Source organism: Manis javanica, chromosome 3, assembly GCF_040802235.1.
Source record: "Manis javanica isolate MJ-LG chromosome 3, MJ_LKY, whole genome shotgun sequence".
NCBI classification, from domain to species: Eukaryota; Metazoa; Chordata; class Mammalia; order Pholidota; family Manidae; genus Manis; species Manis javanica.
The window spans coordinates 67,145,908-67,165,407 of NC_133158.1; the positions used below are offsets into that span (position 1 = coordinate 67,145,908).

At 36.9% G+C, this 19,500-nt stretch overlaps 1 protein-coding gene across 15 annotated transcripts in view; it reads left to right on the plus strand.

Annotated features, from left to right (window-relative positions):
* Positions 1-6,070: 6,070 nt before the first annotated feature.
* SPICE1 (spindle and centriole associated protein 1) overlaps positions 6,071-19,500 on the plus strand; it is a 58,211-nt gene continuing 44,781 nt past the window's right edge. For 8 of the 15 annotated variants that reach the window (XR_012129207.1, XR_012129208.1, XM_073231672.1 and 5 more), the window contains exons 1-3: positions 6,071-6,192; positions 13,686-13,784; positions 16,432-16,479. Coding sequence is in view for 8 of the 15 variants with exons in the window: in XM_073231672.1 (XP_073087773.1) it covers positions 13,686-13,784; positions 16,432-16,479 (147 nt within the window). In the remaining 7 variants the exon portion in view is untranslated. Of the gene's footprint in view, positions 6,193-6,453; positions 6,525-12,704; positions 12,828-13,685; positions 13,793-16,431; positions 16,480-19,500 lie in introns of those variants that run through there. The other 7 variants (XM_017654081.3, XM_017654082.3, XM_037017665.2 and 4 more) reach the window with 3 other exon arrangements.

The window sequence follows — 19,500 nt, forward strand, 5'->3', positions numbered from 1 at the left end:
CAAAAGACAGCTGAGATTATTTTGGGGTCATATGTTACTTGTGAACAATATAATCCTGAAAAGAACTGTAAACCTGAAGCAGGGCCAGGCAACAAAGCCTTAAGGACCCTTTGAATACCTTCAGAAGGGTTTTATCCAGCTCCCACTTTCCACATGATTTGTTTGTTGTCAGGATGGGTTAAAGCATTTCCTTGTTGAAAATCTTATTCATCAGAAATTCCTTTCAGTCTCTAAAAACATGCTTGATTTTGTGTTTTCAACCTGGTGCATAGCAATTTTACATCAAGTGAACAATTTACATGAACCACTATAAGGAACTTTGTAAGATATTACCCTTCTCAAAAACTATACTGCTCTTACCACTCACAAACTTATGGAAAGTTCAAAAGAACCAATGGCATCCTTACAAAAATTAGTAAAACTTAAAAATATCCGAGTTCCCTTGGCTAAAGATATTCCCATTAGCCCTATGCCATATGATCCATTCCCTCAGAGACACATTGGTTATATCTGTATAAACTGTTAACAAAATGGCCCATACATTTAGAATTTTACCTGTGATGATATACTCTTCTCTGCCATATGCAGATGTGGCAAAATATTGCAAGGCAGTCATGTACTAAACCCAGTCCTGTCATGAATAAGTTAAGGCCAGCTTCCAGCAACCCTTCTTAAATAAGCTCTTCATGATTATTAGCCGGGAAATTTCATCTATTGGAAGAGACACTGGGTAAAAAAAATACTCTTGAACCTCATTGGAAGGGACCCCATCAGGTACTACTAACAACAAATACATTAGTGAAATTTCAGCAAGTCAATCTTTGACTTTGCAGTTTACCACTAAAAAACAAAAGAATTCTACACAACTGGAAGGCTATTCCAACAGGCAACTTTCAGTTGAGGATTCTCAGAGATCATCTAGAAGCAGTCTGTCATTGAAAATAGTTGATTCAAGACCTTTGCACATGGCCTCAGATAATGGAGCTTCCACCTAGAATATTTGATCAGGACCCCTAATTCCTGTTTTGTTTTTGACCTGCTTACTAATAATTGCTCTCTTCATTTACGATAGACCACTGGTGTTTTCTATTAATAATGGCCCTGTCTTTCTTTTTTTTCTTCTTTAATTATAATCAATTTAACTATAATTCTAATTGTTATAAGAACATACTCATTCTAACACTAAGATTATCACAAATCGTAGCTTCTGTACTCAATCTCACTCACTGTTGAATATGCTGTCCATCATTGGACCCCCACAATAAAAATCTCTAGTCTATCCTAGTCTCATTAAATGAGATCATAAGGAATTACAGCCAGTGGTGATTCCACAAATGTCATTAAACATATTAACCAATGACTTTGTTAGTTTCCTTTCTCCTACAAAAAGAATAAATTATTACAATCTATTGAACAGACCACAGATAATTCTAAATTTGAATTTCAACAACTCTTGTAGGCTGAACGGTCAAATACTTGCCACCTAGAAGAGACTAAGAGAGATCCAAATATGTGAGACTTTGGGTCTGACTTCAGAGCAGTCTTCCCAGTGGTGAAAATTACACAAATAGGAAAAACTTTGAGAAACTTACCATTAACTCTGTCAGATGTTATTAATGATACCACACCTCAGCTCTAGATGGAGTACAATCAATCTCAACTCACTGGCATGAGCAGGGGTAGACAATTGCATTTTTCTTGATTTCTTGTTTATGGTGGTATCTGTATCATTGCTACTATTCCTTGGATTAATGAGGTCAGCAAGATAGAATAAACTGTGCATTGCCTTCAGGGAAAAGCCACTTAAGGTTGATCCTCATGACTTCAAGGATTTGTTTTCTTCAAGGATTCCTGGTTCTGGAGCATCTTACAGGGACTATTAATTGTTATTGTTCTTGTTATAATGGCCGTGATGTTGGTCCACTGCATTCTACCTAGAGTCTTAAATACTTCTGTGCACCTGCACTTTCGTCAGATGATTGCTATGATGATGCACCAATAAAAAAGTCAAGAAGATTTCAAAATACAGTTGAATCTTTGAGAGATTAACTAAATTGATGATTTCATTTCAGAGACAACTGGATAATCTCAAGTGGTGAAGATATAGGTTTCATCTTCTCTGAATTGCTCAAACTCTTGCAAGCAAGAGATTGGCCAAAGGAAGGGACTGCAAGACTGAATATTCAAACAGACAATGGCCAGACCATATGTGACAGTAAAACTTGACCCATAGTCTCTGCAGCAATCTTTTTTTTAATTAAGGTATAATTGGTATACACTCTTTTGAAGGTTTCACATGAAAAACATTGTGATTACTACATTCACCCACATTATCAAGCCCCCCCCATACCCCACTGAAGTTACTCTCCATCAGTGTAGTAAGATGCCACAGTCCTTATTTGTCTTCTCTGAGCTACACTGCCTTCCCTGTGACCCTTCCAGCAACATGTACTAATTATAACACCCTCAATCCCCTTCTCCCTCTCTCCCCACCCACTCTCTCCCACCCCTCCCCTTTGGTAACCACTAGTTCCTTCTTGGAGTCTGTGAGTCTGCTGCTGTTTTATTCCTTCAGTTTTGCTTTGTTGTTATACTCCACATATGAGTGAAGTCATTTGGTACCTGTCTTTCTCCTCCTGCTTTATTTCACTGAGCATAATACCCTCTTAGCTCTGAAGCAATCTTAAAGCCAAAGCGTAGCCTTTGCAACAATCATAGCAGAATGGTCATGACCGCCAGCCTCCCTATTTTTTGTCCCTCATGAACAAGAAGAGATCCTTATAATATATATCTTAGTTTAGGTATTTTTACATTTTAGAAATCAGGCATACAAAAACTGTGACTGTTCTCATAGTAATCCTCAATATGAATCTTCCCAATATTTAAAAAAAATCAGTGTCATTAAAAAAAATTCAGCAATTGTAGAAACAAGACTACTGACATGAGAATAAACAGAAACTACCAATTCAGAACTTAACATAGGAAGGGTTTCAGACACCATTATTTGTATTTGGCAGACACTCAAATACAGGAGGGGAGTGAAAAAGGTTTATCGTGAAATAAAGGGAAGATTTCATAAACACTGTGATTAAAAGCTGGAATGGGGAAGCTGAAAGTGGGCTAGGTAGAAGCAGGACATCTTATGATTCGGGTAGCATATCTGGCCCATATTTGGTGCTAAAGAAAGAACCCAGGGCTTTCTTGAGGTATAATTGACAGACAATGAACTTCACATATTTAAAGCATGTGTATCACCTGCATTATATGCACACATACCTGTAAAACCATTGTCTATATATCCATCACCCTCTAACCTTTCCTTCCCTCCTTGAATCTCTCTCTTAACTTCCTCCTGGCTTCCTTTCTATGCCCAAGCAACCACTAGTCTGTTCTCTGTCTCTGATAAGTTTCAATTTTCTAGTCTTTCACATAAATGTGCTTACACAGCATGTGCTCTTTTTTCATTTGACTTGTTTCACTCAGCATGATTATTTTGTTAGATGAATTTTGTTAAAATTTTGATAAGAAATTTTGCATCTATATTCATAAGAGAGGTTTGTCTGTAGTTTTCTTTTATTGCAGTGTCCCTCTCTGGTTTAGGTATCAGGGTGATTCTGGCCTCACAGAGTGAGTTGGGATATGTTACCTCTTTCTCAGTTTTTTTCAAAGAGTTTGTGTATAATTGGTAATATTTCTTACCCAAATGTTTGGTAGAATTCACCAGTGAGGCCATCTAGGTGTATAGTTTTCTTTGCAGGAAGATGTTTGTTTTTTTTAACTATATCTTAAATTTCTTTAATAGACATCAGGCTATTTGATGTATCCATTTTTGAGAAATCTTTGGTAATTTATGTTTTATAACAAATGTGCCCATTTTATCTGTTGCCAAATTTATTCCCATAAAATCATTCAAAATATTATATTATTCTTTTAGTATCTGTCAAATAATCACCTCTTTCAGTTCCGATATTGGTAATTTATATGTAACTTTTCCCTGAATAATTTGCATAGAAATTTAACTTCAATTTAGTTAATCTATCAAAGATTCAGCTTTTAGTTTCATTGGTATTCTCTATTGTTTTCTGGTTTTCTGTTATATTGATTGAGCTTTAATCTTTATTATTTCCTTTCTTCTTCTTACTTTGGATTTAACTTGCTCTACTTTATCTGATTTCTAATGGTAGAAGCTGAGAATTGATTTGAGACCTTTCTTAATGTAGGTATTTAGTGCTGTAAGTTTCTGCTCAGTTACATTTCACAGATTTTGGTATGCTGCATTTCCATTAGCATTCAGTTAAAAATATATTCTGTTTTCTGTTTTGATTTCTTGCCTGATTAATGGCTTATATAGAAGTGGACCCTCATTATGAAAAATGTTAAAGTGCATACTTTAGGCAGAAGGAAAATGATACCAGTTGGAAATCTGAATCTACACAATGAAGAGCACTGGAAATAGCTACAGGGGTAAATACATAAGACTATTTTTCCTATTATTTAAATCTCTTTAAAAGAGAATTGATTACTTAAATAAAAATGTATTGTGAGGTTTATAATTTTAAAAGTAAAATGCATAGCCACACTTACATAAAGGCCAGAGTAAAGAAATGGGAGTTCGTTATTGTAAGATTCTTATACTATTCCTGATGTGTTATAATATTACTTGAAGGTAGACTATGATATGTTAAAGATGTATACCATAAACCTAAAGGCATCACTAAAATAATAAGTTATAACTGATTACTTTGTGCCTTTATGTAATGTTCTTTATGTTTCTTGTGTTTGGGTTTTGTTGAGCTTCTGGAAGGCAGATTTGTGAGTAAAGATAATGATAAGAGGATTGAATTAGTGATGGGAATTATGGAAGTTCTCTTCAGGCTGTTTCAATGCTGTCAGTGAAGTAGGAAGCAAGGTTATCAGCTGAGACTGAGGGAGGATAGATGAAGAGATGTTGGACATGAGAGAAGGAATAAAGTTGTCTAGGAGGGTAGGAGAGTCAATGGAGCAGGAAACTGTAATATGGTCTCCAGGCATCTTTCATAGCCCACTTTAAAACTGGTGATCATGAATTTCCAGCTGGCATGACTGGGTGTTTTTCTACTTTCAGTTTCAGTGGCAAGGGTGCAGGCACTGATTAAGTACAGTGGTGGGAAGGCCAGGGTGGTGGTTTTGCCAAGTGTCTGTTCTAGTACCTGAGAGATGGGCAGAGAGTTGAGAATATATGCATGATTACACTGATAGACCATTGAATGTATTTACATCAAAATTCCTCAATCAGAGTAGATACTATTAGAAGGCAGAGTTCTTTGCATCTAGGTGTTGAATATGTATTTGTTGATCCATGTATGGGTGTGTCTTAACAGTAGAAAACCAGGGCCTAAGGAAGTAGCCTTATTGGAGCATAGTCACTGTTTTCCAGTGAAATGTCTTGTAAAGACCTTGAGATGGCTACACAGCTCTGCCTGTCCCAGCTCCAGCCTATTAGGGCCGCCTCCCTTACACAGAGCTTCCACTGTTCTTTGAACTCCGGACGTAACTTCTTCCTTTCCCTCACACTTGCCATACACCTTTGCATATGTGGCTTTCTCTGCAGGAACACTCTACTGTTCTCTGGTAGCTTACTCATCCTTGTGTTTTAGCTTTCCTGAGTAATTCAAATATCCCTATAAGCTGATATTTAGTTAGTATACCTACTTTTTAGTACCTGTCAGTTTTAATTTTACATTTGTGTCATTGATAAGCTGTCTGCTACTACATAGTAAGCTTGCCTGTTTTTAGACCCCGTTTACATGACCCCATTAGCATGGTCTCTGGCACACTGGTAGGTGGTAAACATTTTTGAACAAATAGATGTGAGAGCAAGTAAGTGTGATATGCGAAGGTTGGTGTGTACAGCATCTTCTAGAGAATTCAGAAGAAACTGGCTACATGCCTACCCTCCAAAGTTTTGCCCAGAACCCTGCAGAGGGTACGCGGGGTGAAGGGATGACACACGAGTTTTTCCTTCAGCCTACACCAGATTCTCGGAGGCACCTGCGCACTGCTCTCGCCGGATATACGCAAGGGACTGGGGCGGGGCTTCAGTAACCGAGGCAACATCCCGGAAGTGGCGAGCTGCGTTAACCTGTGGCGGTCCCGCAGCTCTGGACGCTGAAGATTTCATCGTGGCGGAGGCAGCAATCGGGAACCGGCAAGGCAGGTTGCAATGACCAGGCGGAGGCCTGTAACCCGCAGTCGCGCAGAATCTTAGGGAGCGGGCTACTGGGCGGCGGGAATGGCGTGTCCCTTTCTTTTCCCTGGGGATCCAGGCGCCTGGGTAGAGGGGTTTTACTACAGAAAGAGTCCCTGCGGCTCCGTGTTTTGCGAGTGTCAGGATGCCTGTTTGGCTGTGTTTGTGTCTAGCGCGCTCCCTTTAGGAGCGCCCTGAGTGTGCGCGTGCGCACCGCTTTCTGGCCCTTTTGCACAGAGCCAGAAGTCGGGGGCACACGGTTGTGGCTTTCTAGCAGGAGAGAGACAGACTACTCAGGGTACTTGGGGACGGGGAGCGTCATTTACGTCTATTGGATGGTTGGGGCCGGGTTTATCCAGAGGGGCCGCTTGAATGAGTTTTGAGAAGTGAGTGGGATCTAACCCCGCGGAGAAGGGAGTGAAAGTCTGCAGGGTGTTCCAAGCAGGGCGAAAAGAATGGTTGTAACTATGTATGGAAGTGAGAGCTTTGTTTTAGGATGTGTGGGAGTTGTGGAAGGACAAAAGACTGGAAAGTCAGCCGGGCCCCAAGTGGGGAGAGGGTCTCAGTGCTAAGCTGGGTTGATTCCTCTCTGCAGGGGGCAGCTAGTGGATTGATTTAAGGGACAGCATTTGCAAAGAGGTCTTGTTTTCGTTGGATCTATTTTCCACTAGCCACTGTGGATTTGCTAAATCTCATCAAAACTCTTCTTGCTTAAAATCCTGCAGTGACTTCCTGTAGGTCTTTTGGATAGCGTTCAAATTATGGTTAAGGAAGCCATGATCTGGTCTCTGCTTTCATTATATCCTCTTCCTAGTCTCTTACCCTCTCATAAATCTTTGTTAGTCAAAGTGAACTTCTTAAACCGTTTATAATAATGACTTTTACCCCACTTGGAACATTCTTTCCTCAGCTTCCAGCTTTTATTCATACTTTAGCTCTCAGCTTAAACATTTTTGGGGGAATTAGAGGGAGGAGGTGGCCTTTCCTTACTGTGTAGAATAAGTTGGTATTTCCATGACACTGAATTTACTTCCTGTGTTACCCTTTTATTGTAATTACTCATTTAATTGTGGTCCCTTGGTAAACTATGTCTGTGATGGTGCAGACTATGCCACTTTCTGGTGGTATCTGGTGTCTTGCTCTTGGCAGGTGCTTTAAAACTTTGTTGAAATAATAGATGAATGATGAAATGAGTGAGCGAATGAGTAAAATGAAGTTCAATTGGGAAAAATGAACAATGGATAAACACATTTGTATTCGAGATGAAGAAGAGAGGACAGGTGAGAGAGATAATTCAGGGCAATAATGGCTTCTGGTATTTAACTGGCTATCAGACAAGAAGGAACAGAAGATGATGCTAAGGTTTTAAACTGGAGCAACTAAAAGAATGGTTGTTTTGTGAGTTTAGCTGAAGTCAGGAGACATTTACTGAGCAAGCCAATTACATGTCAAGAGCTGGAGGTTGGTAGAAGGAGTATGTGGGATGTGGGTGGTAAGCTGTATTTTGACTATACTGTATTTGAGATATTTAGGAGATATGCACAGAAGGCAGTTGGGAAGGAGCATTTGCTGTTCTGAGGAAGGGTGTGAATCCTTGATTTGGGACTCACCTTCACGGTGTGTTTGTTGCGCAGGACATTTATAGCTTTGCCCAAGGAGATGGGTGAGGTCACTTGATGGAAGCCGAGAATCAGGTGATCTAGAAAGTAAGTTCCATGAGAGCTGGCACCATATTAGACCTGTTTAATACTATTTTATCTCCAGTGCCTGACATTTAATACTTTCAAAAACAATTATTGGTGAAGAGAGAGGGTGTCCAATGGAAAAACAAGAGCACTGGGATAGAACCGGGCAAAGCTCCTTGACTATAGGGTGTGAGGAGGGGCCAACAGAACCTGCAAAGAATAGGAGAGAAACCAGAAGAAAGTATGTCATGAAAGCCAAGGGAGGGAAGGGCTTCCAGGAGTGGGAGTCTGTAGAGCTACAAGGGGCCTGAGAAATAAGGGATAATTTTATTAATTAGGAAGCTAGTAATATTTTATATTTTTTCCAGTCAAGCCTGGATTTTCTGGTCTGTGCCAATTTTGTTACTTGATTCCTTATCACTGTAAACCGTCAGAAAATATCTCTACAGTCTCATATTTCAGCATGTGAACTATAGCGCCTTCATGATACGTGTTTTCTGTAAGTGACACAAAACCTGTTTGTTAGACTACAAATCCTGATCCTCGGTTAAGAAAAATATGGTCACCATTATTGCTGATTTTCATGAGAGTACTTTTCAGTGCAAGGGTGGTCCCCATGTTACAAAAGTTTGAAGATTAACTTTTAAGAGTAAAATTATTTTAAGAGTAACAAGGGTTCATTGTAGAAAGTTTGGGAAATACAGAACCAACCAGAGAGAACTCAATTCTAGAACACTTTTCTAGAAGGTGCATGACATTTAGTCAGGCGGACCTGGTTTTGAGTGTCTGCTCTCAGCTCTGCCATTATTATTTGTGTGAATTTAAGCAATATACTTAATATCTCAATTTTTTCTCATTTGGGAAAAGGGGTTAATAGTTTTTGTCATTGACATCATCATCATCAGTCATTAAATAGAACTTAGTATGTGCTAGAAAGGCATTCTTAGCACCTTGTATATTTTATTAATTCCATTTTACAGTTAGTGTCAGATTGGGATATGAACCCAGATAGTCTGGTTTCAGATTGTATTCTTAACTAAACTATATTGTCTCTCAAGATAGTTATGTGTCTCATAGGATTGTGGGATTAAATATGAAGTACTTGGCACAGATAAGTGCTTATTAATAATGTATGTGTATTAACATCACTGAGCGCATACTATACATGTTCTTTTTATACTTAAGTTTTTATGTATTTTCCTGTGTCATTAAATATTTTTCTTAATATATTTGTTTCCACAGAGTTAATTCAAAATCTAATTGAAAAAAATAAAGAGTAAAATACATTCGTTTTTTTTTTTTTGGTATCATTAATCTACAATTACATGAACAACATTATGGATACTAGACTCCCCCCATCATCAAGTCCCCACCACATACCCCATTACAGTCACTGTCCATCAGCATAGTAAGATGCTATAGAATTACTACTTGTCTTCTCTGTGTTGTACAGCCCTCCCCGAGCACCCCCCGCCCACATTATGTCTGCTAATTGTATACATTTTGTTCTTTTGAAGAACTATTACATTTTTCATATAGCTTTACTGAGTTGTATTTAAGTACCATAAAGTTTACCTCTTTAAAGTGTACAATACAGAGCTTTTTAGTATATTTGCAGAGTTGTGCAATCATCACCACTATTAAATCCTAAAACATTGTCATCCTGCAAAGAAACTCCGTGCCCATTAGCAGTCACCCTCCATACTGTGCATTCCCTCTTCCCTCCAACCCTGCTGGCTACTTCTCTATGTTTCTCTGGCTTTGTTTATCCTGGGCATTGCATATAAATGAATCATACAATATATGGCCTTTAGTGTCCGGTTTCTTTCTTTTAGCATGATATTCTCAGGATTCATCCATGTTGTAGTCTCTATCAGTACCTTATTCCTCATATTGACAAATAATATTCCATTTATGGTTGCATTTTTTATTTGTCCATTCATTTCAACTTTTTGTCTACTAAGAATAATGCTGCTATGAATATTCATTTATAAGTTTCTGTGTGGACATAAGTTTTCAATTCTGTATATACATAGGACTAGAATTGCTGGGTCATGTGGTAACTGTGCTTAGCTTTTTAGGAATTGCCAAACTGTTTTCCAAAGTGGCTACACAGCTATATCCCATTAGCAATATATGAAGATTCCAATTTCTCCATATTCTCCCCAATGCTTGCTATTAACATCTTTTTGTTTGTAACTATTCTAGTGGGTAAGAAGTGGTATCTCCTGTGGTTTTGATTTGCATTTCCCTAATGACTAATGATACTGTCTTTTCATGTGTTTATTGGCCATTTGTAGTATCTTCTTTGGAGAAATGTTTATTCAGATCCCGTAGCCAATAAAAATTGGCTTATTTGTGTTTTTATTATTGAGTTATAAGAGTTCTTTATATATTCTGGATAAGTTCTGTATCAGATATATTTGTAAATATTTTCTTCCATTCTTTTGGCTGTTATTTCACTTTCTTGATGGTGTTCTTGAAGCACAAAAGTTTTTTATATTGATGGGGTCCAATGTGTTCTTTGATTGCTTATGCTTTCAGTGTCATATCTAAGAAACCACTGTATAACCCAAGGTTCATGAAGATTTACGTTTATGTTTTCTTTTAGGAGTTTTTTACTTTTAGGTCTTATATTTAAGTCTGTGACTTAATTTAATTTTTATATATATTGTGAGGTAGGGGTCCTGCTTCATTCTTTTTTCATATGGATATCCATGTGTCCCAGCACCATTTTTTGAAAAGTCTGTTCTTTCCCCATTGAATGGTTTCTTGGTACCCTTGTTTAAAAGTAACTGACCATAAAGAGTTTGTTTTGGACTCATACTTCTATTCCATTTTATATCTTAAAATGGTGCTTATGGCTTAGTCACTTACTGTGTGACATTCACAGTTGGTTAATTCTGTCCCTTAGTTTTCCTATCTGTAAAATGAGTATAAATAGTAAATGCTTCATGCAATTATTATGAAGATCTCTTTTAAGATAATATATTGCAAGAGCCTGTTTTGTCAGAAGCGTTCACTATATGTTAGCTGATGCCATCATCACCACCACCACAGTGGTCATCATCATCATCACAGTAAAACCTAAATGTTATTGTCTAACTTCTGTGTGACTTACTGATGCTGGAATTCTTGTTTGTGGAGCCGAAGAATGAGCTTCACAAACAGTCAAGGTAGGAGAGCAAGGCACAGGCTTTTATTAGACATAAAGTGAAAGGACAGAGCTCCCGGCTCATGCCAGGAGGGGACAAGAGAGTCAGTAGTGGTGCATTGTCTAGGGCGTTTTATAGGTAGTTGAGGATTTTTCGAGAACATGGAAAAACTTAGGGGTGTGGACTTGTTAAGTGGTCCCTGAATATTAAAAATTAACTTAACATAAGGAATTTCCTGCCTTGATTTCTCTCTGGGACACTGGTGCCTTGGTCTGGGAGCACATCAAAAGGCTGCCTGCCCAGCCCCCAAGGTGGGCTGAGGTATTGTCTACTTGCTAAAGAATCTTGCCTCTTGAACTTCCTGGGTGTTAAAATGCAATCTTATCTTTAAGATGGAATTCTTCTTGCCTTTTACTATGCTGTCTACAGCTGGGTCTGCATGCTTAGTTGCTCAGTTTGCAGAATCACCTTGTCAGATCTGAAGGAGAAAAGACAGCACATGGGCCTGGGCCTTTTAGCATGCTAAAGTGAATCTTACACATGGTTACAAATGATTAGCATAATAAAACGTGCTACTCTTCTTTATCTGGGGAACATTAACTGATTTCACTGAAGAATGATTCTAGAGCTCAATGTTTAACATAGAGTTTTAGCAGGGGGGGTTTCCTTGCATGTAGTTACATTGCTCTGACTGCAAATATCCTGCCCTGCCCCTGCTGGAGGCCTTCACTCTCTTCTGACTACGTCTATGGTCCCTGTCTCATTATCTCCTCTGCTGGATTTTAAACCCTGAAATTAGGTACCATATTTAAAGAGTAATTGTGATTGATAAGAGCAAGATAGGACAGAGAACAAAGAGGATTGAGGGGACTCTTGAAAATTCTTGCATTTAGGCGTTTTCATTACAGTAGACTAAATGACTTAAAAAATATTCTTAAGGAAAATAATAGAGTCTTTGTTTTAGGATAATTTGGAGTAAGGGGGTCAGTTGGAAAGTTCTGTAATGATTTGGGTGTGTAAATAAAGTTCTGAAATGTGGTGGGTGGGGAGATAAAGAAGCACAAAACTCAATCATAATAAGTTGGTCATTGGAATGGAAGTGCAACATGGAGAATATAGTCTGATTCTGTAATATCTTTCTATGTTGACAGATGGTAACTGCACTATTTGTGGTGAGGATTTAATAATGTGTGTCATCACTGTATTATTTATTAATCACTGTATTCAACAATAATGTTGAATCACTATTGTTTACTTGAAACCAATATAATATATATCAACTATACTTCAGTAAAATAATAAATGTTGTGCCCAAAATCGCGAATCCCAGAAGACCACCAAGGAACCAACACCGATGCAAAAGCAAAGAGCCTTTATTCAAGCTAGCTTGAGCTCAGTCTCTCATCTGCACCAACGCAGTAGCAAGATGACAGAGAAAGAGCGAGTTTCAAAAGTACAAAGGTTTTATTGGGGATCTAGGGGTGGTTGGTGGGGTGAGAGGTGTGGCCTTGGCCAATTGGCTGGGTCTAGGGGTAGTTGGTGGGGTGAGAGGTCATGGCTCTGGTCAGTTGGCAGTGTATAAGGGTGGTTGGTAGGCTTCTTGCTGACTGGTGAGGAGAGAGTCCAAGCTCCGACTGGCTGAGGTAGGATCCGGGTCCCAATTGGCTGGAGTAGGATCCGGGTCCCGATTGGCTGAAATAGAATCCGGGAGCTTGACCTTTCAATAAACACACACAAAAGAAGTTCCGAAATAGGAATCAGGTATATGCGTTGCTTGTTACAAGTCATATGTATATATATTGTAAAATTCTAGTGTTCAGGGACTGTAAGTCTTTTTAAAATTTTGTATAGTGTTTAGTCCAATGTCCTTAGTGTTGTTAATTTAAGAGTGACAAGCTTGTATGTTCTAGTTTAGTATCAATAATCATCTCCATTTACTATTACTGTTGGCACTTAATGTGGGGCTTAGGAGTGCTGAGCTCTGTGAAGCTGAAAATCTGTATATAACTTTTGATTCCCCAGAAACTTTACTAATAGCCTACTGTTGATTAGAAGCCTTTATGGATAACATAGTCAATGAACATGTATTTTGTTTGTTAGATATATTACATGCTGTATTCTTACAATAAAGTAAACTACAGAGAAGAAAATGTTTTTTCAGATTGTCACGAATCTACAAAAAATTTTTCAGTATATTGGAAGAAATTCACATAGAAGTGGACCCATGTAGTTCAAATGCCTGTTTTTCAAAGGTGAACTGTATATGAAAAATGTGCTAGAAATGGTACAACTCATGTGTTCTCTAAAGTTTAGCCACCTTAGTTGTAAGTTAAGCACATACGTGTCCACTGGTGATTTTGAGTGTTCGAATGCTTAAAAAAGAGCTCCAGTTCTCTTTGCCCTTCTCCTCTTGCATTCATGTTGTTAGTGATCAACATTTTCTCTATTTGTGGATCTGTGTAACTGATGCAAAGCTTATGACTGCTATCCTAAAGCTCTCTGCTTAAATTTTCCTTCTGGTGTTTTAAAGTTTATTTTCCTAGATGTCTTTGTCCCCCTCTGGTGATACTTGATACTTTTTCCTGTATTTTAAAAACCTGATATGATTATTACTCCTAGATGTCATTTGTCAGAGTGAACCGTTACGTTCCCCGGGGAGGAGGAAGGAAAGCACTGAAAGTAAAGAAGAAGAAAACGTCAGTGAAGCAAGAATGGGATGTAAGTAGGTGGGTTAATAGAGTAACATCACTCTGAAGGAATAGATGTGATGACATGGCCCTAGTCACTCAGGATGGTGCTCTGAATGAGGCTCAGCATGTATTGGGTGGAATGAGTTTCTGGGCATGTTGTATTCTAGGCCTTGGAGGAAAGAGCAGAATCTTTTGGGGATCTTTTTAGAATGTACATGTTGAGGCTGTAACCTCTACCTCTTTTGAAAAGTGGGAATCTTAAGGGGGTGGGAGTGTGTTTTTTTAAAAAAAGGAGAACACACTGCTTTAAAAGGCAACTAGTAAAATCTAAATTTTTTTTCATCCTTTTTTAGACTTACCCATAGCAACCAATGATACCATAATCATGCGAGTGGCATTTTTGGTTGAAATAAGTGGGTGCTCCTTGCTCTCCTTCTCCTCACTTGTTTGTTGCTCATCTCCAGAGGCTGGTCAGTTTCAGTACAAAGGTTCTCTTAAGATAGAAAGCAAGTCTTAGACACGTGGGACGTATGGTCCCTGGCTCCCACCCTGATTACTGCTTGGAATTACCGAGGATATCTTTATTGTTTGTAGCCTGGTACTTAAGTTTAGACCATGAGACTTTAGATGCCTTTACACTCTGTTGTAGAGAGCTAGTTATGGACTAGTTTGAATCTCAGGGATTCTTTCAGACTTGGAAACTTCGGGTTTTGGCCCAATCACCTTAGCCAGACATCTTGGCCAAACTGACAGCATTTGGAAGTGGGACAGCGGGGATTTCTTTGTGTTTATATTACTTTGTTGCCATCTGTTATAAAATATTTTAAGGGTGTGGTTCTAATATAAGGTTCTGAGTAAATGGAGAAAAAATGCACATAAGTTGTCTCCTTCAGAGTGATTACTTTGGGAAGTTCAGTATTTATTCTGATGCACTGCTCTTGCTCAAAACATATTTGAAAAACCCATCATTTGAAATTACAATCAGAATTTACTTTTTATTATCTCCGGTGCTAGAAAAACCTTTGTTTTTTGTAAACTGAACTTGAAAGTAGTTATAAGTCATTTGGAGTGAACGGTTTATAAAGGGGAGAGATCAGACTGAATAATACCATTTTGATGAAAACAGTGAGATGTTTTCTGAAATGGTTTGTGGATTAGATTTATAGGCAATTTCAAAAAGAAAATAGTTTTAAGCAATAATAGTATTAATGAAAATATATTTTCTCCCATGAAAACTAAAGCCAAGCATATCATTTATTTATATGCTTAAACCTTATTTTGATTATTAAAGAGAATTCTCATGATCTTATAGTTGTATCTTATACTTTTGTAATTCATTATGAAAAGAATAGCTGTTTTAGTTTTGAAAAAAGCCTTGAACTAAATATAAACTGTGGCCAAAAAGTTAAGGCTTTTGAATACATTAGAAGCTATTTCATCAGACTCAGTTCTCTAAATTTCTCATAGAGGTAAAACTCTAAGTTGTTTTATTCCTGCCTTACCAAATCTCTAAAACAAAAGAGCTGAAGTTATTTTGGAGAGGGCCAAATTGCAGGACAGCTAGTGAGAGCCGTGTAGGCTATATACGGCACAATTCCGAGGGATACTGTATTTACACGGACTGGGATTCTAATGGTGCCTCCTGGAGTTGTGCAGCGTGGTAGCCCTGCCATGCTGGTTTAGTGCCTTTTCATTTGAGTGACCGTTTTCATATTTTATGAGATTATACAGTGGCCTCAAACTTCATCTCTTATTATGATAGATTCTATACTTAAGGTGTTTTCATGGACACACACTGAACCTGTCTTTATTTCTCACAGTTTATCTTTTAGGAAACTTTAGAGGTGTCTCATTCCATGGAATACAGTTTGAAAAGTATAACTTAAGCTTAAGTTATAAACTTTGAATACTACCCTGTTTTGTTGTTTAAATGTAATGTATGCCTGATTGATGAATTTGGTGCTTATTTTCTGTAAGACACCTAAAAATAGTGTTATTTTCTACAAGATGTCTAAAAGTATTTGTTACTAATATTTAAATTGAGAATACTGGTTCCTGGAATGATAAAGTCTTTTTGGTCCCAGGATATTGAATCTGCTTTTACCCATTAAAATCCATTACATATTCATGCCTAAATATACACATGGACAGGGCATAACTTTCTGAAAAATATGAAAGAAAATGGTAATAAGTTTGAATCATAAAACTAATATTTTCATTTAAATAAATACATTTATTTTATATAAAAATAACAAGTTTTATTTCAATTTAAAATAAAAATTTTAGCTTGCTAAAATGAGATGATCAAACCCCTTAATTCTTCAAGGAAAGATTTTTTTTTCTTAATTAAAAGGTTTCTTTTAATTAAGTATGCTTAATTCAAAGCATAGTCTTTTAATTGAGACCCATCTGTCCCATAGGGAAAAAGGCACAGAAGGCTTAATCTAATGAAAAAAGGTGTTCGAAAGTAAAGGAAAATCAATTCATCAAAAATAAACTAAAACTAATTTCGTAAATCATTTTTTTAAACCTGTCTAAAGAGAATTTTTTCCTGCAAGAAAATTATCCAAAGAAAGTGACTAAACATTGAAATCCTATTTTTAAAAAATCTAGTAATACTGATATTTTGTAAGAAACCTTTTTTTTTCTTTTAAGAAATTTCATCTTTTTTGCAGAGTACTGTTAGTGATCTAACAGTTCATCGGGCAACTCCTGAAGATTTGGTAAGTTTAATATCAAAAGCTAAGATTTCTTCAGTGTTTTATATGATGTTTGGTTTTTAAGAATAGAAACCAGGGGCTCTTCCTGAAAGTTGTTCAGTTATATTTAATGTTGCTTATATCTATGTAAAATCAAAAAGCATATCTTTGGACTTCCTGATTTTACCTAGGAATGTCAGGTAGTGTGAGTTAGAATTTCATTAGGTAAGTTTGGTTATAGTTCACATCTTTCTGGCCCAGTAATGTCCTGTACACTCTACTGTCTTTTACTATCTATAGATATCTCCAGCATTATATACTCTTACTTCCCTATGCAAACATACTCTGTAGTCAATGTAGTAATTTATTCCTTGAACATGCCACATATATGTCCACATCTGAGTGCCAATTCATGCTATTTTCCTTACTTGGAACAACTTGTCTACCTTCTTCTCTACCTGTACAAACTTACATTGTTTCCTTATCCTAGTTCAAGTCTTAATTTTTCTTTTTAAAGTTTCTACTATAGATTTAAAAAAAGTTATTGAAATATAATGAACATACCATAAAATCTACCCTTTTAAAATGTACAATTCATTGGTTTTTAGTCTATTCATAGTTATATAACCATCATCACTTTTTTCCTAACCTACCAAAAGAAATCTTGAACCCATTAAATCACTTGCTATTCAGCCTCCTCCTGCCCCCAACCCCTGGCAACAACTAATCTACTTTATGTCTTTATAGATTTGCCTATTCAGGACACTTCATATAAATGTAATATAATATGTGTCCTTTTGTGTCTAGTGTGTTTCTCTTAGAGTAATGTATGCAAGGCTCATCCATGTTGTAGCATGTATCAGTTCTTCATCCCTTATTGCTCAATACAATTCCATTGTATGGATATACCATATTTTATATATCCATTTGTCAGTCGGACATTTGGGTTGTTTTCACTTTTTGACCTTTAGGAATACTGCTGCTATGAACACCCATGTACAAGTTTTTGTGTGAACATACATTGTCAGTTCTCTTGGGTATAAACCTGGGATAGAATTGCTGAGTCATATGATATCTCTATATTTAACTGTCTGAGCAGTTGCCAAACTGTTTTCCAAAGTAGTTATAGTATTTACATTCTCACCAACATGCATGAGGATCCCAATTTTTTCATATTTTTTGTCAACACTTATCATCTTCTTGGTTTTAGTTTTCTTTGTGATTATGAAGTGGAATCTCATTGAGGTTTTCTTTTGTATTGTCCAAATGACTAATGGTGTTGAATATCCTTTCACATGTTTATTGGTCATTTATATTATCTTCTTTGGATATTCAAATCTCTTAGCCATTTAAAAATTGGATTAGTTGTGTTTTTATTGCTGAGCTTTAAGAGTTATTATGGATCAAAGTGCTTATCAGATACATAATTTGCAAATATTTTCCCCTATTGGTTGTCTTTTTACTTTTTTTGATGGTACCCTTTGAAGCACAGAAGTTCTTAATTTGATGAGGTTCAATTAACCTATTTTTTTCTTTTGTCACTTGTACTTTTAGTGTCACATCTAAGAGATCATTGTTTAACCCATGGTTCACAAATATTTACTCCTGTTTACTTCTAAGAATTTTATAGTTTTGGCTCTTAGGTTTAGGTCTTTGATCTGTTTGGAGTTAATTTTTGTTTATTGTGGGAGGTAGGGGTCCAACTCCATGTTTTTCAAATGGATATACAGTTATTCATGCATCATTTGTTAAAAAGACTGTTTTTTGGATTTAATGAAATTATCTTGACACCCTGTTGAAAATCAATTGTTCATAAATATAAGGTTTATTTTGGCTACTTAGTTCTATTCCACTGATCTATATGTCTATCCTTATGCCAGTACTGCACTGTCTTGATTATTATCTGTTTGTACTAAGTTTGAAGTCTTACTTTTTGAAGCTGTCCAACAGTTGGTATCTCTTTTGAACTGTTGTACTTAACTATTTACATAAGTCATTGACGTAATGCATATCATTTATCTTTATATATATATATGCCCAATCTCTCTGGACAGATTGTTAATGCTTTTAAAGGATAAGGACCTTCTTTGATGTCTTTGTGGACCTCGTAATTTTAGTCCTAATAGTTGCTCAGTAAATATTTGTTGAAGACAATAATGATACCCTACTAACTTAAAATTTCTTTTTATGATGAAAATTCAAACAGGTGAAAGTGGAGACAAGCATAAAGATGTCTCATATACTGTTTACCCAGACATAATTGGTTTTTTTTTTTTTTTGAGAGGGCATCTCTCATATTTATTGATCAAATGGTTGTTAACAACAATAAAATTCTGTATAGGGGAGTCAATGCTCAATGCACAATCATTAATCCACCCCAAGCCTAATTCTCATCAGTCTCCAATCTTCTGAAGTATAATGAACAAGTTCTTACATGGTGAACAAATTCTTACATAGTGAATAAGTTTTTACATGGTGAACAGTGCAAGGGCAGTCATCACAGAAACTTCTGGTTTTGATCACGCATTATGAACTATAAACAATCAGGTCAAATATGAATATTCGTTTGATTTTTATACTTGATTTATATGTGGATCCCACATTTCTCCCTTTGTTATTATTATTATTATTATTTTTAATAAAATGCTGAAGTGGTAGGTAGATGCAAGGTAAAGGTAGAAAACATAGTTTAGTGTTGTAAGAGAGCAAATGTAGATGATCAGGTGTGTGCCTGTAGACTATGTGTTAATCCAAGCTAGACAAGGGCAATAAAACATCCACGGATGCAGAAGATTTCTCTCAAAACAGGGGGGTGAGGTTCTAAGCCTCACCTCTGTTGATCCCCATTTTCTCACCTGATGGCCCCCCTGCGACTGTGCCTGTCTTAGGTTGTTCCTCCCTTGAGGAATCTTACCCGTCTCTGGCTAACCAGTCATCTTCCGGGGCCATACAGGGAGATGTAAAGTTGGTAAGTGAGAGAGAAGCCATATTGTTTGAAAAGGTTAGCTTTTTACTTCTTTGCAGATTTATGCCCTGTGGCTTCTA